This window comes from Arvicanthis niloticus, chromosome 6 (genome assembly GCF_011762505.2).
Source record: "Arvicanthis niloticus isolate mArvNil1 chromosome 6, mArvNil1.pat.X, whole genome shotgun sequence".
NCBI lineage: Eukaryota > Metazoa > Chordata > Mammalia > Rodentia > Muridae > Arvicanthis > Arvicanthis niloticus.
The window spans coordinates 48,482,780-48,505,593 of record NC_047663.1 but is presented as its reverse complement, the minus strand read 5'-3'; the positions used below and the strand labels follow the sequence as shown (position 1 = coordinate 48,505,593).

General features: G+C 50.1%; 1 protein-coding gene across 1 annotated transcript; it reads left to right on the top strand.

Annotated features, from left to right (window-relative positions):
• Positions 1-4,604: 4,604 nt before the first annotated feature.
• On the top strand, positions 4,605-20,528 carry P2rx1 (purinergic receptor P2X 1). The gene is made up of 12 exons (XM_034508040.2): positions 4,605-4,969; positions 13,438-13,585; positions 13,814-13,885; positions 14,251-14,320; positions 14,493-14,589; positions 14,889-14,969; positions 15,214-15,355; positions 17,759-17,886; positions 18,220-18,310; positions 18,718-18,783; positions 19,147-19,248; positions 19,391-20,528. Exons 1-12 carry the CDS (start codon positions 4,833-4,835, stop codon positions 19,454-19,456), a joined length of 1,200 nt encoding a protein of 399 aa, XP_034363931.1. The 5' UTR covers positions 4,605-4,832; the 3' UTR covers positions 19,457-20,528.
• Positions 20,529-22,814: the final 2,286 nt, after the last annotated feature.

Here is a 22,814-nt window from a genome sequence, read left to right as displayed (position 1 = left end):
CTGGAGCATGGTGGCCTGGTCCATTCTGCCTCCACCCCCACCAGGGCCTGCCCAAATCCATCTCTGTCCAGCACACAGCATGGCATCTACGGCCCAAGGCAAGGCAGCCAAGGTAAACAGAGGTTTCCTCACCTCACCCAGGAGGGAATTCCCAGGCAATCCCGGCATACTCCTTTCTGGCTCCAAGGTGGCAGCTGCCAAGATGCTCCTGGGTCTCCTTGCTTTTCTGGAAACCAGGATGTTGTGCTCTCCAGGCCCCCTCTGCAAGGGGAGGGGGCATATTGGGGCTGTGTTACGAGACATGGGAAATGGAAGGCAGAGCCAAGAAAGGAACATGGGCATCTGGAGACCTACCTGATCCCAAAGAATGGAACACCAGCATCCAGAACCTGATCTCAACAGGCTGTGGCCTGTTACAGGACTGCAGTCATCTTCAGATGGATCAACACATACAGCTACGTAGATAGTTTAAAATCATTATGATAAGTCAGCCTTTGGCAGTGCATATCTAAAATCTCAGCACTAGAGAGGCTGGGGCAGGAGAGTTGCAGCAAAGGTCTGGGCCATCCTGGGCTACCAAATGAAGTTCTGTCTCAAATAAATAAATAAATAAATAAATAAATAAATAAATAAATAATCATTGTGTTGGTTGAAAGAGGCCAGCTACTAATAGAGCTCTGTGCTTGTACCTCTCTGGAGTACCACAAGGGACAGAATAAATATAAATTACAGCAGACCAGCGATTGCTGTGCCTAGGGAAAGAGTGATTGCAAGGAGGTGGGAGGAGCCAGGCATGATGGCACAGGCCTTTAAACCCCAGCACCGAGGCAGGTGGACCTCTGAGTTTGAGGCTAGCCAGGTCTATAAGGTGAGTTCCAGAACCGAAAGGCCCTATCTAGAAAAAACAAAGTGTGAGAGGTCAGGAAGGAACCTTCTAGAATAGTGGGCCAGAGAGCAGCACATGCATTTGTCAGAACTCATCAAACTGTCAAAAGTGGAAGCTTAGAGGTGAATTCCACTTGAACTTCATTTGATTTAAAGAAAAAAAGAAAGGATCTAGAAGTGTAGCTTGCCTGGCATGTACAACACCTAGGGCTTGATCTCCAACTCTGCAGACACCGGACTAGGTGGTACATGTCGTACATCCCAGCACTTGAGAAATGGAGGCAGAAGGATCCGAAGTTCAAGGTCAGTCCCCACTGCATGGTCAGCCTGGGATGCATGAGACTTTATTTTAAATAAATAAGAAAGAGCCATCGAAACAGTTAAGTGAACCTGTGCTGCCCACGGCAGAGGGGTGGCAACCTTGAGAACTGACCAAGAAACAAGTCTCTTCAGTGAGCGGTTAGTGTTGGAGACAGGGACTTATATCAGCCAGAAGCCCCTTATGACTGGACAAAAATGGTCTGTGGATAAAGATACAGAAAGAATGGAGGTGACCAGCAGACCCTGATGCCTTGGGCACTGAAGAATAAGCGCCAGCCTGGTCATGGCCCACAGTGGGAGAGAAGAGGTGTGGAAAATTCAGACAATGGGGAGAAGCCAGGCCTGGGGACATGGCTGGTACCCAGCCTTCTCCATAGACCTCCCCTTGAGATTAGGTCAACAGCTCTGTTCCAACAGCATTAGAGGGACAGTTGGGAGTTGGGGGTGACTCCCTGAGGACACCAGGGCAAGCCCTTATGGTGTGGGAGTCGGACTGCCAGGGACCCTGAGTGGCTAAGGAAACACGTGGGGATTGACGCCACTCACCCTGTTGAGGACTCAGGCTGCCCTCTGGGCCTGGGCAGTGGCTCCAGGATGGGCACTGACCCCCTCCATACCCACACAGCCACTAAATTTAGCCAAGCAGGGGAGGCTGTCCTGGGGCCGAGTCGTTGGCAGCAGGGCCATGTCTCCCTACAAGGCCCGGCCCAGAACCGGAGCTGGCCACCCAGCCTTTGGGCTTATAAGGCAGGCCTGGCAGATCTCCAGTATTGGAGTCTTTGGGTGGGACCTGGGCCAAGCCCTTAGACTTTGGGGAGCCTCTCTTCCAGTCACAAGCAAACTCAAGAACTTCTTGTTCCATGACCTTTGACCAGGTGTTCAACTTCCAGAGCCTTGGTTTCTGTATCTGCATAATGGGCATTCTAGCATCCATTTTACAGGGCCATAGTAAAGAAAGGCTGCTGAACTCCATTGTGTGGAATTCTGACATGTGTTCTCTCCACCTGTACTAACAAAGCCTAGGGCCACAAGATGTCTGTCCTTAAGAGTAAACCAGTGCAAGAGAGATCGTGTGTGTGTGTGTGTGTGTGTGTGTGTGTGTGTGTGTGTGTGGCATGTGTACATCTGGAGGTGTGTGCATATGGAGGGGTGTGTGTATGGAGGTCACAGGTCAACATCAGTTGTCTTCCTCAATGGCTCCCCACCTTATTTTTTTTTTGAAACAGGTGTTTTCACTGAACCTAGAGCACATTTGAGCTTGGCTGGCTGTCCCATGAGCTCCAGGCATCCGCTTATCTCTACCTGTCCAGCCCTGGATTACAGATGCACGCTGCTGAGCCCCCCCCCCCCCCGTGAGTGCTGGGGAGCCAGACTTGGTTCCTCGTGCTTGCACCCGCTGAGCCACCCCTATAGTCTCATGCAGTTGGCTTGCTTCTGCAAGGCTATTATCAAGAAAAGAAAGTTGTGCCTTTAGTCCCACCTTGGGTCTTTCAGTACCTTCAGGTGGTCCTTTCTGCCATGCTTCCTGAGGTCAGGGCTGATGCCCAGACGTGGGCCTGAGGGTCTATCCAACTAGCTATAAACATGGCTTCTTGGGGATGGAGTGAGAAGGGGGAGAAGGGGAAAGAGCGAGCAGGAGGTGGAAGAGGAAAAGTAAAAGGAAAGAGGGTGGGAAGAAAGAAGAAAAGGAGGAAGAAAGAGAAGGGGAGGAAGGAGGTGAAGTGGGGGAGGAAGACGAGGAGTATGGGAGAGGGCAGCTGCAGCATGAAGCAACATACTGCACAATGGCTACCTTCCTCTTCCTTTCTTCTCTCCATCCTTTCTCTTCTCCCTCAACTGGAGTTGGTCCCTCTCTAGAATACGGCATGAAGATCATCAGAGAGGACACAGAGACGGCTCAGTCTTAGTGCTCACCCACTCCTATCACAAATGGCTCATCTCTGGGCCTCCAGCTCCAACAGCTGGACATGAAGTCAGCTGGGAGAGGAACATGCCCTTTTGTTTGGGGTCAAGGCAAGGTCAAGGAGCCTGCTGAAGCTCTGGCTCCTTAGGAAAAAAAGAGAAGAATGTGGTTCCCACCACCCTGGACAGTGGCGTCAGACAGTTGAGTTCCTACTGAAATGTCAGTGTGTGTGTGTGTGTGTGTGTGTGTGTGTGTGTGTGTGTGTGTGTGTGCATGTGTGTAAGAGTGTGTGTTTGTGTATGTGCACGCGTGCGCGCGATCATGCATGCATGAGTGCATGTGTGTGAGCGTGTGCGTGTGCGTGTTCCATCCAAGAGGTTGGGACTGGTCCTGGGTGCTGGGAGGGGACATCCAGAAAGCAGCCCAGTTTGTACAAGGGCTCGGGGCCTTGCCCAAGGTGATTTGCTCTCTGCAAGTAGCTCAAGAGGAAAACGATTCCTTATCAGCACTCAGTGTGGGTTGGCTTGGCCTGGGGTACAGGGCAGTGAAGGCTACCAAAGAGACCTGTACCTCAGGCTAATTCTTCCAGTAGGCCAGGGTGAGATTGTTTCCCTCTGACCCTAGGTGTACAGTGTGAGCCAATCTGATCTGGTTCTTGAGACGCCTATGCTCAGGTTCTGGGTTCCTATTGAGGAAGGCAGGTTGTACTGAACCTGAACCCCTCATTTAGTGGTGTATTCTGGTTCTCTGTCCCTGGGGTTGCTGGGATCTATCTCCCAAGGACTTCAGTCTGTGGGGAAAGTGTTACATTGTTCTACTTCACAAGAAGCAGACTTAGAGAGGCCAGACAATGTCCCCAAGCCCTCAACGAGTGACACAACTGCCTAATATTAGGCTTTTCCAGCTGGGTGTTAGAACTCCCTAGGGATAGGTGACCCTAGTCTCAGCTAGATGTCTACTTCCCTGTCTGTTCTGTGGCACGGATGGGATGGGGGTGCTGTCAGGAGGGACAGTCAGGCAGATCAGACAGTGGGAGAGCAAGGTTGCAGATAGAAACGCCAGCCTGAAGCTGAAGTTAATGGGTATAGGCCAGGCTTGGATTTGAGGGGGCTGATGAGTAGGGAGTGTCCAAGGGCAGCTCTAGGCTAGAGGACTTGACATCCACTTCCGCCCACCTCCCTACAGGTCCCCAGATCTGAGCTGTATACTCTGAGACTGTGAGGGTGGGGATGGAAGTAGGGCTTTGAGGGATTTCATCCCAAGTCTTGGCCAGACCCTCCAGTTCTGTCCTGTCAGGTTCCTGGAATGGGGGTAGCCAGTAGCTTTATCTCTGGCTCTGTGGCTGGTGGCCATGGTGGTTTCCGGACAGCAGCTCCTGTTTCCGGAGGCCCAGCAGGGCTCAGGCGGAGCCTAGAGGGGTAGTGGGGCTGGGCCTGGGTGGCCTCACTGGCTCCGCCTCTGTCTATCTTTGGGAATTTATTTCACGGGCACCACTGGCCCATACTCCACTGCCTGCCAGCAGCCAAAAGCTGTTCTGGTTACCCTGGGTTTTTCCTCCCAACCCAGACCTCACTAGCTAAACCTCCAACTCTGGCCCCACCTGGCCTGCTCTGTTCTTAAGGGGCCAGGAGACCCCCAGTCACTCTACTAATATTGTTGTAGATACAGATGCTGGCCTGCCCTTGACCACAGAGGCCGCGTGTGGCCTCATCTCTGGCCCACCATGGCTCGGCGGCTGCAGGATGAGCTGTCAGCCTTCTTCTTTGAGTATGACACTCCCCGGATGGTGCTGGTACGAAACAAGAAGGTGGGAGTCATTTTCCGTCTGATCCAGTTGGTGGTTCTGGTCTACGTCATTGGGTGAGTCTAAGCCCCCTCCCACCACCTTTGGGCACCAGTCCTCTTCATGTGCCAGTCCTCAGAGCTCTGGGGTACTGAGGAACCCCTCATCTCTCTATGCACTGGAAAGCCCTCCTGGTAAGCCTCCATGCTATTAAGAAGGAATAGGCCCTGTAAACCTACTGTCAAGATGGAGACACCAATGCAGGATAGGACACACTACTCTGGGTGCATGATGACCAAGGGGCATCACCACTGTGGGTCCTGAGGAAGTGACATTGTAAATGGTCTTTTCTAGTGAGTGAGTTGTACTCCCTGCAAGGGCCCCTTTTACCTCCAACTTCCCATATGCAACTGAGACAAAGCAACACCCCATTTTACTAGCCAGAAGATAGGCTCTGTTCTTGTCTAACCAGTCTGAACGAAGGACAACCTGAAATATCTGGGCCCCTGGAAACCAAAAGACAATTGGATTCTGAACACTTAGCATGGTAGTCTCCATTCCCAAGTGTGACATCTTCTTCCCTGGCACAGGGTCAGAGCAGCACAGGTCTACCTCAGCCAGCTGGCTAGCCTGGGAACCATGTGGAAGCTATATTTTAAAGCCCAGTCTGGTTGTTCTGGAAGGCAACAGACCAGGCACGATCTTGCATGTGCATGTTTGTTGTATGGGCTAACATGGTGTTCTATGACTGCCCATATTCTATATGTTTAGCCATGTACCAGTGGCTTTATGTACCCACCACGTTGGATGTGCAAGCATACGTACAGCTGTCTCTGTCTGCCCTGGGTCTGAGGTAGCCCGATACCAGAAGTGTCACATGTCAGGGGCATCATGTTTACTCAAAGCCAGAAGTATAACATGTCAGGGGCATCATGTTTTTACTCAAATCAGGCTTAAAAGAGCCCCTAGAAGTCCTGGGGTCACTAAAAGGGAGGGTCCTAATGGGAGCCTGAGAACACCCATCACCCCTGCCTGACTGTGCTGTGTGGTTCTGAGGGCTCTGCACATTCCCATTTGGGGGGTAATTGGGACTAAGGGCCCAAAGAGTTACTCTTGTGGTACTAACCTCTTGGGAGTGTCTAGCCCCCAGAACAGCCTTTCTTCTGTTCACTGGCCCCCTAAGATTCAGAGCTGGTCAGATGCAGCTAAGGCCAGGATCCTTCAGCTCCAATTTGGGCTCTGTTTCCCTCTTGGTCACAAATCAATTCGGTCAGGCTTAGGAGGAAGACTAAGGCCCAGAGAGGAGCGCTGGAATTTCTAGGTCACAAGGCGAATCAGCCCTGGGCCTTTGCTCTGCCTCCTCACTTCCCACCCCCACAAGGTTTCTAGGAAACTTTCTGATGGGCACAGATAGCCACATGCTGAGCACAAGAAGAGTGTGAAAATCCGCCATGAATTATTTTCTAGTTCCTCCAGGAAGGAGAAGTCACTACTCAAGCTTAGCCTGTTTCTCACTTGAGGAGACCAAAATGGTTGTCTCTACTCAGACCCCAGGGGCTCTCTACTGTGTTTTCAGAACTGTGGCTATGAGCAGTGCCTGGCTGTCACAGTGACAGGACAGAAGGGACGGTCTCCCTGTGCCAGCCCTGCTGCAAGAAGAGTCCCTACTGCCCCTCAGCCCTGATCCATACCTCCCATGACAGCAACCTCACCCCATCCCTCTTTTCTTTCTTCTGGCCTGAGATGGTCTATCAGTTTCTAATGGATGTAGCTCTTGTTGGTGTGGGGGTGGGAATATCAGAAGTGAGAGATGCAACTATTCTCACTAAAATGCCCAGTTCACACAGCAGAGCCAAAGGCAAGGGCTTCAGCTCACCAAACCCAGGCTTCCTTGTCTACCAGGACACTTACTAGCTCCTGCTATGGCACCTACTGTCTCTGTCGCCCTCATCTGGCTACTGCCTGATGCTACACTGACTACCAATTCTCTAGCCTCAGTTCTCCCATTGTTACATAGGACAGCAATTGGAGAGGACCACACAAGAGAATCAGTCCTGGGCGCCAGACACAGTGAAGCCCACATTAGAGATGGGCAGAATGGAGGTGGAGAGGGACACAGAAAGCACTGGAATACTGTTCTAATGAAAGAGGCCTTGAGACAGGCAGGCAGGCAGGCAGGCAGGCAGGCAGGCAGGCAGACAGACTGAGGCTGAGATGCCAAGACCTGGAAAAAGCTCAGAGGAAAGTTTACACTTTGGTCTCTATTGGTCATGTCCTTCTCTGTAAATTCAAGGCAAGTAGGGGAAGAAGCTCTGAAGATGGGGCCTCTGCTGGTCTGGATTAAGGTGATGTCACAGGCAGAATGCTCCAGTTGCAGGGATTGGACTATGAGACACACTGGTCTAGCCCCTCCTGCTGGAAAGCAGAGTGGACAGGGGTGAAAATCTTTGTTAGGTGAGTTTAAGTGGGTCAGATTGGCCAGGTATGGAAGTATACATGTTTAACCCTGGCCAGATAGAAGTCAGTGGATCTCCGTGAGCTTGAGGCAAGCTAGATCAACATAGTGAGTTCTAAGACTGTAAGGCAGCCAGGATTACACAGTGAGACCCAGTCAAAAAAGGGAGGGGCTGGATTTTGTTTGTTTGACTTTTGGGTTTTGTTTGTTTGATTTTTGAGACAGGGTCTCTCTACATAGCCCTGGCTCTTCTGGAACTCACTGTGCTCTGGCCTCAAACTTACAGATATCCACCTACCTGTCTCCCAAGTGCTAAGAATAAAGGTGTGTGCTACCATGTCTGGCTTCAGTTGAATATTTTGTTTGCTGACTGGAACTTGCATGAGACTGACTTCAAATACCATAACATCCACTCCTTTAATTAACTTTTTAAGAAAGTGATCATTATTTTTTAAAGATTTATTTATTTATTTTATGTATATGAGTACACTGTCGCTGTCTTCAGACACACAAGAAGAGGGAATCAGATCCCATTACAGATGGTTATGAGCCACTATGTGGTTGCTGGGAATTAAACTCAGGACCTCTGGAAGAGTAGTCAGTGCTCTTAACCACTGAGCCATCTCTTCAGACCCAGAAAGTAATTATTTTTATTTTATGTGTATCAGTGTTTTGCCTGCGTATATGTCTGTCAGATCTTGGAGTTACAGACAATTGTGGCTGCCATGTGGGTGCTTGGAATTGAACCTGGGTCCTCTGAAAGAGCAGTCAGTGCTCTTAACTGCTGAGCCATCTCTCCAGCCCCCTCTTTTAATTAACTTGTCTTTCATTTATTTGATGTTAGGAATTAAACCCAGGGTCTTGAGCATGCTAATTACACTCCCCGACCATTGAGTTCTTCCTTAGTTCTCATAGCCATGCACACACACACGCACACACACACACACACACACACACACACAATTCTGACCCAATCAGGCATGGTAGTATTACCTGTAATCCCAGCACTCAGTACCCAGAATATCATGAATTCATGAATTCAAGGTTAGCCTGGGTTACATGGTGAGTTCCGAGCCAGTTTGGAGTACAGGATGATGCTGTCTCAAATCAAGCAAAACCTCACAAGTATGTTTTCTTATTATTCATGGGGTTGTATAATTCCCACTTCTAATTACATTTCTATCACTCAAAAAGTCACACACACACACACACACACACACACACACACACCTTCTCCTCAGTGCTTGCCTATTCTGGGCATTTCCTATAAATAGAACCACATGCCATGTGCCTTTTTGTATCTGGCTTCTTTTTCTTGCCGTGTTGGTTGTGATGTGTACCAGTAACCCAGTGCTTTTTATGGCTAAATAATATTCCCTGTGTTGATTCATCACATCTTGTTTATTAGAGTATCTGTGGTTAGACATTTTAGGCTGTTTCCACTTTTGGGCTCCTAGAAGCAATGCTACCCTGAGTATTTGTGGAGCAGTACTTTGATGGATGTTTTTTTCTTCCTCTAAGGTATCCATCTAGTAGTGGCATCAGGTCAAGTGAAATCCCATATTTCACATTTTGAGGAACTATAGAGCTGTTTTTCAAACAGTCTCGTTGCATCGGAGATGCCTATGGAATGTCTGGTGTGGAAGGTGAATGTGGGTCCCCAAGTATATTAATTACTTCTGTTGTAGCTGAGACAGAGTGCCTGATAAGAGCAGCTGAAGGTGGAAAGGGTTTATTTTGGCTCATGGTTTGAGGATACAGTCTATCTTGATGGTGAAGGCATGGTGGAGGTAACTCTGGCTGTGGTGGCAGGAACTGGGATGGCTAGTCTCTCCAGCCCTTAGTAAGGAAGCAGGGAGAATGCTGGCTTGCTTTCCCCTTTGTATTCAGCTCACAGTGTGGTGCTGCCCACATTCAGGGTGGGCATTCCCAGCTAAGTTAAACCCTCCTCACTGGGATGTAGCTCAGTTGCAATAGTTTTTGTATTGCATGCGCAAAGCTCTGGATTACATCCCCAGTACATATAAATGTGGATGGAGGTGCATCCCAGTGGTCCCAGTACTCTGTAGGTGGAGGCAGGAGTTCAAGGTCATCCTCAGCTACACAGAGAGTTTGAGGCCAAGCAAGGATGTTTGAAACTTTGTTTCAAATGGTCCAAAAACAAAGCAAACTTCCTCAGCCAAGTTCTCAGGACAGAGACAGAATGAGGTCAAGTTCTTTGCCAGTATACAACAAGAATGATGCAGATGGCCTAGTTCCCAAAAGAGCTTGTATCCCCTGCCCATGAGATGTCATGATCTTGGTCCCCACTGGCTTTATTTCTCTTAGCATCCTTGTATTCTAAATTCCCACCAGAATGGCCTATTAAACTCTGTTTACAGCGTCTAAGGGCTTCTCCAAACTCTTCCACAGATCAGTTTCAAAAGCCTAAGTTATACATACATGGTCAGCCTTATCTAAGCAATGGCCCTGTTCCTCAGTACCTACATCTGCACTAGAAAAAGTCCTCAATAGGAACAACACTGACAGAATGTATATGTAGTGTAGATGGGGAGTCGCTAGATAGGCTTACACAATGGATATGGGCCAGGTAGTTTGATCACAGCTCTCTGCATGCTGGAGAGACTGAGAGCCTGGTAGCTGATCATGAAGGTGGATACCTCAGGAGTCCCAATATGGAGCTGGAGGCCTGGAAGACTCCTGGAGAGTCACTAGTTCTCAGCTCACATTGGAAGACCAAAGAAGGTAGGGCCCAGTGTTGGTGGGGGATGTCAGCTGCAGCAATAGCAAACACTCTAGGAGGAAGTGAAGGCAGATAGGCCACACTGCTTTTTCTCTGACTTCTTTATCTCTGGGTCTGTTGGAAGGTACTGCTCACTCTGAGTTAGCTTGCCCTCTCCGTTAACTCTCTGTGGGCAGGTCCTGAGGTGAGTCCGCTAGGTGACTCCTACATGAGGACAGATGTGTGAGGATACCAGCACAAAGCGCCCATAGATACAGACATCTGTGTAGACTTCTTGAGGGCAGGCTCTTGGGTTTTGCTCACTTCTGTGGTTTTAGTGTCAAGAACAGTGCCTGGCCCAGAAGATGGGCTTGACACATACATGTTTACTGAATGACTAACTAGATGCATGGGGCTGAATTCTAGGGGCAGAGCAAGAAGCTGGGGTAGATCTTGAGGCAAGTGTACCGCTCACTCAGAGTTTTGCTCTGGGCTGAGAATGGAGGCCTCGGAAATGGGAAGCATCTGATGAGAGAGTTTCATTTTCATGTGTCCATGGCATGCCAGGTACCTTTCTAATTTATTTAGAGAACGAATAGAACCCTTTCCAGGAAATTACCTGGATGTTTTCATCTTTGTGGGCCCGGCCTGAGTATACAGCTTCGTTAAGGATTTGCCGAGTGGGCATTACCTTTGAGGGAGGGCATCCTCTATTTTACTGAGAAGGCTGAGGGCTCAGAGAGTTTAGCCTCCAGCTTGAAGCCATACATTTGGCACGTCTAATACATGGGCCACTTCACTGTGTGTCTTCTTCCCAGGGACCTTTTGAGAAGGGAGCCCCAGGAGAGCTGGAGAGGCCGGCAATGGTCATTCCTGGGATGGGGGGGGGGAACACTTCTGAAGATGACAATGTCTTTGACCTCAGACCTCTTTGATGGCTTTTACAGAGGGGTAACCATAAGGCCAGGCCAAGGCATGGCTTTGGAGGAGATGGCTCAGCAGTTAAGAGTTTGTACTGAGCCGGGCGGTTGTGGCGCATGCCTTTAATCCCAGCACTTGGGAGGCAGAGGCAGGCGGATTTCTGAGTTCGAGGCCAGCCTGGTCTACAGAGTGAGTTCCAGGACAGCCAGGGCTACACAGAGAAACCCTGTCTCGAAAAAAAAAAAAAAAAAAAGAGTTTGTACTGCTCCTGCAGAGGAGCTGCAGAGGACCTGAGTTCAGTTCCCAGCACCTATTTCAGGCAGGCAGCTCACACTAACCTGTAATTCTGGCTTCACAGGGTTCAATGCCTTGTCTTAGTCTTCATGGTTATCTATAGTTAAGTGTTTAAATACAGAGAGAGAGAGAGAGAGAGAGAGAGAGAGAGAGAGAGAGAGAGAGATATGCACGCATAGTTAAAAATAAAAATTTTTAAAAAGACATAGCTTTGGGATGACAGGCCTGTTGCTGGCATGCCAAAGCTATTATTATCAGAATTGAGGTCACAAATGCCAGATTTGACATTTCCTTTTGACCCTCCAAGACCAGCAGGCAGACACAGTCCAGAAACTGTGTAATTGGTCCCAACCCATAGCTGGAGGCAGGAGAGGAACTCCTGGAAGACACACCCACACCAGTGCTGTGCAATCCTGGGTGAGAGGCCTCCAGCCTGGGTCTGCTCCTGTTTGACCTCTGACTTTCGGGAGTGGGGCATCCTCAGACTTCAGATTCTCCACCTATTGTGTAATGTGTTGCTATTGGGCAAAGAGAGAAACTGGGGTTCTGAGGATGGAGATGTAACGGGGGTTGGGAGGGGGGACACCAGTGGCTTCTCTAGGAAGGCTGAGAATGTGCAGCAGCCCCTGCCTCCACAGCAGCCCCTTTAAGCTGGGATTCAGAGCAGAGCCCTAACTGCAGAAAGCAACCGTAGGAGGGAGGAACCTTTCCTTCCTGAAGGGTTGGCTCCCAGCAGGGCAGCCTGGCAGGCAACCTGGGGAGAACCTAGACCTTTGTTGGAATTCACCTGTTGCTATTTGGGGCCTGCAGGGGGCAGCAGTGACCACACTTAGGCTTGGAAGAGGGCTGGATGGGTTCCAGCGCAGGCTTCTAGACAGGAGAGGATTTAAAGTAGCAGGACAGAGAGGTCCAGCTGCTTCTCTGGAACCCAGGATAGGGAAATGACAGTGACTCTGGGACTAAGGCTTGGAGAATCCTGTCCCCAGAGTAGGTGACTCCGAGCTCCTTGTAAAGGGTGGAGGAGCAGAGCATACACCCCTATAGCCTTCTCCCTGTAGAGGACTATGTTTGCATGCTCCAGTGAGCAACACACCCCAAAAGCGACACAGTCTCTTCTAAGGAAGAGCTTATCCTCAGATAGAAGTGAAATACAAAGTTTCTAGTATAAGCAACAGAAAGGAAACCTAAGCTAGTTCAGACAATGGAAAAGACTTCATTGGCTCATGTTCCAGAAACTCCAGAAAGTCCAGAAACTGGGTTTCCCCCCTGCAAGGGCTCCAGCAAACAAGCCTGGTCCTGTCTTCTGGCTCCATCCTCAGGCTGGTGCTTTGAAGTGGCAAAAATGGCTGACAGTAGTTTGGTTTCCCAGGCCCCCTGCTTAGCCATCCAGCACAGAGGAAGTAAATCCTAGTAAAATTTTCCTAGTAAATCTCAGGGAAAAAAAGGAAGAAACCTGGCTTTGCTACTGAGCCCATCCCTGAGAGTGAGGTCAGTCCCACTGAACCTCCTTGATTAAATGTGAACCACTCACACAACAATGGGGGGGGGGAAGCTGCAAAGTAGGGTTATGGTCTCAAGCCCCATGCCCTGGTTCCCCCGCCCCCCAACACACTGTTCTCTTCCTCTGTTTCTAGATAGTAATGACAACTCACAGCCTTTGCTAGTGCCAGCTAGCATCCTAAGCAACTTCTTTGTGTTAATTCACTTGGCAGACTAGTACTAATGTGATTCCCGTTCTTATAGATGAGGAAGATAAAGAATCTACTCCAAACTTCGTGGCACTGAGGGGGCAAAGCTAGTCACCTGGGCAGTCCTCATACTTTGCTGGAAGTTGTGAGGAAAGAACCAGAGAGTTGGGGAGAAGAATTGGGGTCAAGAGCCGGCCAGCTAGCCCTGGCAAACAGCTCTTGGAGAAGGATTAGGAGGGACATGGAGTAGTGGGAAATTAGGCACCGGCCAGCAGGGGGCAGCAGGCAAGGCTGTCTTGGCTCCAGCCTGGGAAACTACTTGTGAACCAAAGAGACCCAGAAAGTATCCGAGGTGGACAAGAGGATGCCAGAAAAGACAGAGGCCTTCCCAGCCACTTGCATCTGTGGATGTCCTGTCTAACAGTGCATGGAACCCTAACTCCCATTTCCCCTGGCCCTTGGCAGGTGGGTGTTTGTCTATGAAAAAGGATACCAGACCTCAAGTGGCCTCATCAGCAGTGTGTCAGTGAAGCTCAAGGGCTTGGCTGTGACCCGGCTCCAGGACATGGGACCCCAGGTCTGGGACGTGGCTGACTATGTCTTCCCAGCACACGTAAGCTGCACCGTCCTTCCTCCCATAAGCCCTGGCTTAAGGCTCTCTGAGGGATCAGTTCAGCTTCCTGCTCTCTGTTTCCCTTACTGTGAGCCTTCACGGTGATATCTTAGGATGTGGTGTCTGCTGGGTGTCAGGTGGGCTCCAGCGTCCTTCTGGGGCAGTGTTTTACCACTTTGGGGCTGTTTTACCAATCCTCTCCATCACCTCTCTGCCCTTCACTTCCAGGGGGACAGCTCCTTTGTAGTTATGACCAATTTCATCATGACCCCTCAGCAGGCTCAAGGCCATTGTGCAGAGGTGAGGACCCCACCCTTCTCCTGGACCCACAGGGGAGATAACATAATGGAATCTCCTTGGACCTTGGTGGTAATGTGGGATGAGTTTTCTGATTATGATTATGATGTAATGTTTGACAGAGAGTCATACAAAATAACCCTCAGACACTGACAGTGCCATTGTTGGGCACTGGGCCCCTCCATCCTAATCTCCACTCCCCTGTCAGTGGACACTGGCACTTGTCAGCTGGGCAGAGACGTAGGATAAATGTGGGAGGAGGCTGTGAGCAGAGGTCTCTTATAGAATATAAGGTTTTGCTCCATGTCTACACTGTGGCCCTGGGGAGTAGGAGAGGGTCTGGGCCCAGCAGCTCTCCCATCCCCCAGAACCCAGAAGGTGGCACATGCCAGGATAACAATGGCTGCACTCCAGGAAAAGCAGAAAGGAAAGCCCAAGGTAAGACCTGTCACCTCCGCAGCCACCTTGCTTGTGCCTGCCTCTCTCTCCCACACCCCACCAAGCTGCTCTCCACTGAAAGAGTCTACCCAGTTCTCATCCTGGCTTTCATCTACCATGAGGTAAAAGCCCAGAATGGGGTGGGAACCCAAGGGTTCTTGTCTCCCTACAGGTATTCGCACAGGCAAATGTGTGCCTTTCAATGGCACTGTGAAGACATGTGAGATCTTTGGCTGGTGTCCTGTAGAGGTGGATGACAAGATCCCAAGGTAACTGATATTGTCTCCTTCAAGGGAGCTAGGCCCACAGACATCTGGATCTGGCAAGAATAGGCTCTTTATACTTCTGACCCCACCCTTTACTCATCCTGTCCATGTGGCCCAGACCCAAGAGTCTCCCTGATCTAGGAGCCTGTAAGCCCCTGTCCCATCTGCAGCCACTCCAACCCCACCACAAGTCAGTGAGCTCTGCAGGGGAAGCTCAGTGCTCCCTGCTCCCTGTTCCCTGCCAAGCTCTTCAGGGCAAACACTCTTGGGGAAGGGCACTGAGTGAACACTGTCTTCCCCAGCCCTGCTCTTCTTCAGGAGGCTGAGAACTTCACCCTCTTCATCAAAAACAGCATCAGCTTTCCACGCTTCAAGGTCAACAGGTTCGTGGGAAAGGAGGGCAGAGATGCAGGTGGCTTGACACAGCTGCAGCCGCTCTCAGCACACTGTCTCCCTCTCTCCCTCCCGGCTGTTCCCATCCTGGAGGCAGCAGTGTTGGCCTACCTCCTAGAGAGCAGACTTCTCTGGAGGAGGGATACTCTATAGCGTTCTTGAGGGCTCCTAGTTCTGAGTGAAGTGAGCAGCCTCCCAGCTGGCACATGGCTGCTACCCATGCCCTCCACACAGGCGCAACCTGGTGGAAGAGGTGAATAATACCTACATGAAGAAATGCCTCTACCACAAGATTCTACACCCACTGTGCCCAGTCTTCAACCTTGGCTATGTGGTGCAAGAGTCAGGCCAGGACTTCAACAGCCTTGCTAAGATGGTATGGATGGGATGAGAGGGAGGGTGCCAGCAGGGAGGGTACAGCTGGGTGTCACAATACAGGCTGCCAGCCCTATTCTGCCCCTCTCTAACATAGGCCAAGTGTGTGCATGCAACTGTCCCCTAGTATCAGATCTCCTGAGGGCCCTTTGCAGGTCCTCCTAGTCTGAACCTACCATGGAGGAGGAGGTACTAAGAATGAAGAGATGTGGGCAGACAATGTCATTTGGATGTTCAAAGGTTCTTTTTTCCTTCCTTCCTCCCTCTCTCCCTCCCTCCCTCCCTCCCTCCCTCTTCCCTTCCTTCCTTCTTTCCCTTTTTTCTGTTCTTCTTGCATTCCTTTTTGTTGTTTTGAGCCAGGGTCTCCCTATGTAGCCTAGGATGGCCTCGAACTCCTAATCCTCCTGCTTCTGCCTACTTAATGAAGAGTACAGGTATGTATCACCACACCCAGTTTACTTTTTAATTATCTTTCCTGCCGAGGATGGGCCTCACTTAGAAGTTTATACCCTAACACTGGGCTGTCCTATGGCCTAAATCACTGGGATATTTCATTTTTTGTGTTTTGTTTTTTTTTTTCTTCATGGTAGGGATGGAACTCAGAGATTCCAGGGATGTCCCCTGGATTCCAAGACCACAGTCCCTTTGTAAGGCTCTCAAAGATGCAGCCTGGGTTCAAATCCCGCTCTGCCTTCCAACTAGAGTGTGCTCTCAGATGGGTCTCTTAAGTTCAGCGAGTCTGAGCATTGTCACTAAAGATACTAATAGCACCATTCCTTCCAGTGGGGGTGTTGTGAGGATCAAGTGAGTATGCACCTGCTAGTTAGCACTTCCGCTCTTGGGACAATCCCATACACTGTTCTTGCTGGATCCTTCTTGTGCCTGCTTCTGCAGCTGCCTATGTGGACATAGTAACCAGTCTTTTTCCTGTGAGATCACCAACACGCCCACTTATGACCCTTGTGTATAGCAGAAGTCTGCAGGTGTTTGCTTTCAAGAACCAGATGGAGGTGGAAGCAGCCAGGCAGTGGTTAACTGTGGATGTTCAAGCATTGGTTTGCCTGACCCAAAGGGATGTCACACTCTGCAATCCCCATTTCTAGAACCCACACCTGCCCTCGGCCACTGAGAGGTCTGGATCTCTGTTCCGGCCTCCCTGCTGCGTGGTTCAGTTCCCGCCCACTTCTCTAATCGCCTCTCTGCTCTTGACCCAGCCACCCACCTGTCCTGTTCCTTGCTCCCTTCACTTTCCGAAGTCTTTTCTGCTCAGACTTCACAGGGCCAGTGTAGTTCAAAGGCTGTCTGGTTTGTCTCCCACAGCACTGTGATTTGAGCCAGAAACTGAGAAACAGTGATGAGTGCCACACGGCTCTGGTCCCCATGGACCTGACAGTCTTAGAGGAGAGAGGTCAATAAGTAGTCACACAGAATACACATATGACAAGCCAGGTGCTCTAGCACACAGCAGCAATTCCAGCACACAGGCAGCCGAAGCAGGAGGATCACGAGTTCAATGCCAGCCTAGGCTACACAGTAATACCCAGTCTTGAAGGAACTGGAGAGATGGCTCAGCAGTTAAAAACACACGCTGTCCTTCCAGAGAACCAGCACCCGTATCAGGTGGTTCACAACCTACCTATAACTTCAGTTTCAGGAAACTCGATGACCTCTTCTGGACTCAGAGGGCACCCACACACATGACAGACATTCACACAGATACACACACGAATAAATTGAAAAAAATAACAAAAATCAATCCACCCACTAAGCAACTAAAACCAAAAACAGACAAATGGCCTAAAATCAAACATAGGTTTTGTTTAGGAAAGTATAACAAGGGACATATTTTAAACTGAGGTGGTAGTCAGAGAAGCCTTCAAGACACATGGCCAAATAATGAGAAAGAGCCAGATTTGTGGAAGAAGAGCGGGTACAAAGGCCCTGTGGTGGGAAGAACTTGGTATATTCTAGAAATGATTGCTCAGTGGTGGAACAGAGATAGTGACAGACCTCAGTGTCCCTTCTCAAGCACAGAATATCCTCTCTGAGGTGGTGCAGGTGGGGAACAAGGTGGCCAAATGGGTGGTGCTTGGTTGAAAGCCTAACAATTTGAATTTAATCCCTGGTCCCACATGGTAGAAGGTGGAAGCCCACCCTTGCAAATTGTCCTCTGACCTCCACAGTCATGATGCACACAGTGTGTATGTATCCACACACAAAACTAACAGTGTAAAACAATGTTTCAAGGAGAGTGCCCTCACCATCTATAAGACAGTTTTCCTTGTTGCTGGTTTTGTTGTTGTTGTTTTGTTTTTTCCTCTTTTAAACTCATGAAGCCATCTTGCCAGTCTGGACAGTTTTAGAATCCTAAAGCCCAGATCTTATGTGCCTGTGTCCCTGGCAGGGCGGGGTGGTTGGTATCACCATCGACTGGGATTGTGACCTGGACTGGCATGTACGGCACTGCAAACCCATCTACCAGTTCCATGGACTCTATGGGGAGAAGAAGCTGTCTCCAGGCTTCAACTTCAGGTACCTGACAGGCCTCTGCCTATTTCTGGAATGACATGGGTTGACAAATGTTCCTAGAGGGGACCACAGGACCCTAGATGGCCTCCATCCTGTGTGGGTTGTCAAACAGGAAGCCAGCAGGAAACAAACTCTTAAATGTTTGAGTCCCCGAGTCTGGTCTCTACCCCTTGGAATTCTGTTTGGTGGGAGTCAAGAAAGGGTTGACTTCAATTCTCCGGGATGGACACCAGCCATTCTCCTTGAGCAATGCTGGAGGGTCCCTTCCTAATGCTCTGGCACCCAACGTGTTTTTGTCACCATCTCCTGCTACCTGTCCCCCACGCCCAATCCCAGATTTGCCAGGCACTTCGTGCAGAACGGGACAAACCGTCGTCACCTCTTCAAGGTGTTTGGGATTCACTTTGATATCCTTGTGAATGGCAAGGTAAGCGTCCTATGTGAGGGGATGTATGCCAAGGTGCCTTCCTACTTTGGATGTCTGTTGTTATGGGTGATATAAAATGATATGATATTGTTGTGGATGATATGATGGGATGGGTGTGTTCAGAGGTCTGCTTTTAATGACCATGGACATGGGTGATGACCCTGGCCAGGCTCTGGGCCACTGCCATGCTCTCCTACTATCTCCTTGGGTCTACAGGAGCAAGGTTAGGGTCAAAGCTTAGTCAGGTTTACTGACAGGAGCTTTAACTCTGGATCTGGCTCTCAGGAGGCCCACAGCCCTGGACCACTGGTAGCAGGAATAGTGTGGAATTATGGGAGGAGGGCTTGACCTTTTCTAGCTGGGCCCCTTCTATTAACCTGGCTCTCCCCTGGGCCCTGCCCCACCAGGCTGGGAAGTTTGACATCATCCCCACTATGACTACCATTGGCTCTGGGATTGGCATCTTTGGAGTGGTAAGTACTGGGGATACATGTTTGCTGTCTGGAGTTTGGCTACTCCTCTTCTACACTCAGTAGCAGAACCCCAAAACGTGACCATAGCTACCTTCCATAAATGAGACAGCCACTGCTTTCCCAGCCTTAGACCCACGGTGTACCTGGGGAAACTGAGGCTCGGAGTTAAGGCAGGAGGAAGGTAGAATGGGCTGACACGGTTCCAGGAGGGGCTTGCAGCACTTCATCCTGTCTTCAGGAAACTAGGGTCTAGAGCAGCAGGATTCAGCCAGGACCACAGTCAGTGGGGACCACTGTAGGACATGGAAGGTCTGTATCTGCCCCAGATTCCCATTCCTCATCCCTGCCCCTCCATGTTCTCAGGCCACAGTTCTTTGTGACCTCTTATTGCTCCACATCCTGCCTAAGAGGCACTACTACAAGCAGAAGAAGTTCAAGTATGCGGAGAACATGGGGCCTGAGGAGGTGAGTGAACTTCAGCTTCTAGAGCAGATCCCTTCAAAGGCCTCAAGCTTGTACTTGTGTTGGCAGGCGCTGTCCTGCAGGGCTTGGTGCTGCAGGGCAGTGCTCCTGGGGCCTGACTTGCATTCCCACATTGTATACACAGGGTGAACGTGACCCCGCGGCCACCAGCTCCACTCTGGGCCTGCAGGAGAACATGAGGACCTCCTGACCTTAGTCTTGAGCTCCGGACTTGACTCAGTGTGAGGCTTCCGGCAAGGGCTGGTGGCTCTGAGCCAGGGCAGAGGCCATTCCCAGAGGCTTTCCTGCAAGGCAGATACCAGTTGCCCTCTGGTTCAGAGTGGAGACAGGCAAGACATTGGAATTCAGGGCTCTGGGTCCAGATCCACGCTTCCCCTCCTGAGGGCTGCCCCCTCAAGTTTCCGCCACTCTGGGTCCATACGGCTGGGACCCTTATACACCGAGCTTTGTGCTTATGGCTCAGGCTGTCACTGTCTATCCCACAGTCTCACCTGCCTGGATTTGGGCTCTTCCACACGCCTAAATCTAGCCACTAGCCAGATGTGTCCGTTTGAACTTAATTAAAGTATAATAAAAAGGTGGCTGGGTTGCACTAGTTATGGGGATACTTTTGACCTGTGGCTTCCGTAGTGGAGAGCAAGTGATGTTTTCACTGTAGGAAGCTCCAAAGGAATTCCCTTTGAGGCTCATCAACAGTGAGAGGGCCTGATACACACCCCACCTCCTCCTAAACTAGAAACACAGGCCACTTTGTAACCGAGGCTTAAGAATTGCTGTCCTAGAGCTTTCTGACTCTTAAACTCCTAATCAGCCTTGGGTCAGCACCAACTGGCAGGTGTAGGCACTGAGCAGGGTCTCAAACACCCACAGCAAGTGTGTAGTGTTGTTCTTGTGCCACACAGGGATTCACGAACCCCCATGTGCACACACCCACACACACACATTCAACCTCCACCCCCACTGTAGGTTGGAACAGCTTGGGTGCTGCAGGCACAGCCATCTGAACACACCTACACTCCCAGGCAGGGACACGTGGTCTCCATAGAGTGTCACCCCCATGGGGCGATGCTCCTTCCTGAGGGAGCCACAGCAGCCCAGCCCTTCTAGCCACTCAACCTTACTCAGCTACCTCAGCTGGAGATGTAACCCTGATGAATCCTGGCCCCTAGCCTGCGTCCCACTCCCAGCTTCCACCGCTTGCCCAGCTTGGCTGGAACGTGAGGGCTGAGGAGGCAAGGGGTGAGACACAATAAAAAGAATGAGGACAAATGGCAGTGTTTCTTGCTTTCCTTTCAAGCCTGTCTGAAGTTCGGTGTGCTTGCCTGTGAGATGCACAGCTGTGCTGAGCAGCTGAGCTCTCTGAGGGAAGGCTGGTGAGGGATGTCCGGGCCCAGCTGAGCCAGTGAGCCTACAGCAGTCCCTGAGCCCTGTCTCTGCACAAGACAGGGCACCAGCGCTCTTCCCAATACCGAGGGGCAAGCTGTTCTGGCTTCGGGGGCAGTTAAGCTCACCAGAAACAGCTTTGGGAAACATGGTTGAGGGAGGGCCTTGTTGTGGCAGGGATCTGGGGACACTTCCACAGACATGAGGCTTGTAGCCAGAGAGTGGAGAAGGTCACACAGGCACACCCTCCAGCCTGGGCTCACATCCAACCAGAGGTTCTGAGTACCTCCACCCCTACTCTGTCTAGACCAGTCTGTCCAGAACAACTACTCGTAGTGATGGATCTGTACTGTCCAATGTGGTGGCCACATGCCAAGACTAGCCAATGAACACCTGGAGTCATTTCACCTTTAGTTTTTTTTTTTAAACAATTATTTAAAAAAAAAAAACTGCACCTTGTTATGCGGCATGGTTATGTGGGATAACTTTAAACACATGATCTTTTTGCCTCAGCCTCTCAAATGCTAAAATCACAGATATTCGGCACTATACCCAGTTCTGACTTACTTTTAATTCACTAAAATAGCTGTATGTAGCTATTTTACATGTAGTGGCTAGCAGAGTGGACAGCACGGACCAGTTGTTCTCTCAGAACTTGGCCTTCTGCCAGCTTCCCCAGCCAAGAACCTTCCATCCTCCTCTTTTTCAGCCCCCAAAGCCTGTGCCTACTGTTCCTTTCCCCCTCCGTGGAAGAAAAAAAAAAAAGTATCCAACCACCCCAGATACCTCAGACCAAGGAGGCCTCCTCTCTCTTACCCTGTGCCCTGCGTGTCTTCCTCTCTTGCCTCCTTCTCTGGCTCATGTCATCCTGCAGAGCAGCCTACTCCCTCTTCATTGCCACCCTTCCAGAAAGACCAGTCTGCTCTTCTCAGTAACTGGCCTCCACCCACATCACTTCCAGATGCCCTTGCCAAGGTCACTTACAAGGGTTGAGGTAAGAGAGTGCCCACGGTAGTGCCTGGTACACACTACTGCTCATTGCCTCTGGAAATCACACACACACACACACACACACACGCACACGCACACGCACACGCACACACACACAGTCTTTTTGGTACTATAACCCTTCCTCCTTGGTTGGACATGTGGCTGCCTATAATGGAGGGTGCATTTCCATGTGTGGTCTTTTGTTGGTGGTGGTGGGTTTTTTGTTTGTTTGTTTGTTTGTTTGTTTTGTTTTGTTTTGTTTTTGAAACAGGGTTTCTCTATGTAGCCCTGGCTATTCTGGAACTCACTCTATACACCAGGCTGGCCTTGAACTTGGAGATCCACCTGCCTTTGCCTCCTGAGTGCTGGGAATAAAGGGATGTACCACCACTGCCCAGAACCTTTTCATGGTCGAGCTCTCGAAACTGGGTCTGGTTATGTGACAGAATTTGAGTTAGTGGGATGTACAGGGAATGTTCTGTGGCACTTTCTTTAAAAAGCTAGTATTGGGGTAGAGAGAATGGCTCAGTGGTTAAGAGCATGTGCTGTTCTTGCAGAGGACCCAGGTTCAATTCCCAGCACCCACATGGTAGCTCACAACTATCCATAAGCACACACAGATGCACATACATACATGTAGGCAAAACATTCATCCACATAAAATTAAAAAAAAAATTAAAAGAAAAAGTTAGTATTGATCATCTGTTACTTTTCTCCATTCCAAAACCTGGTATGCATATGTGGTAGCTGGAGCTCTGGCCCCTATTCAGAACCACAAGGACAAAGGCCAGGGCTTCCTGGTGCAGAGGGTGGAGAGAGACACATCTCAAAGGTTTTTGTGGAACAGAGCTATCATACCAGCCCAGAACTGTTTTTCAAGGTTTTCATGTAAGATTTGTTGCTGTTGTTGTTGTAGTTGTTGTTGTTGCCTAGGTCTTAATTCTGATCCTACCTGAGACAAGGATTTTAGCTAAAAGAGCGCTCAATCCTCTCAGCCTGTTCAGTTGATCTGTTTGAGACCTTCCACGGTTCCACTTATGACTTTGGGTCCTCGAGGACTCTCACAACCGTCTTTTTGATATTGGGATAAAGCTCAGTGGTAGCTTTAAAGCAAGTGGTAGCACACTTGCTTAGAATGCAGGAAGCCCTGGGTTCAGTCCTCAAAACTGGGGGGA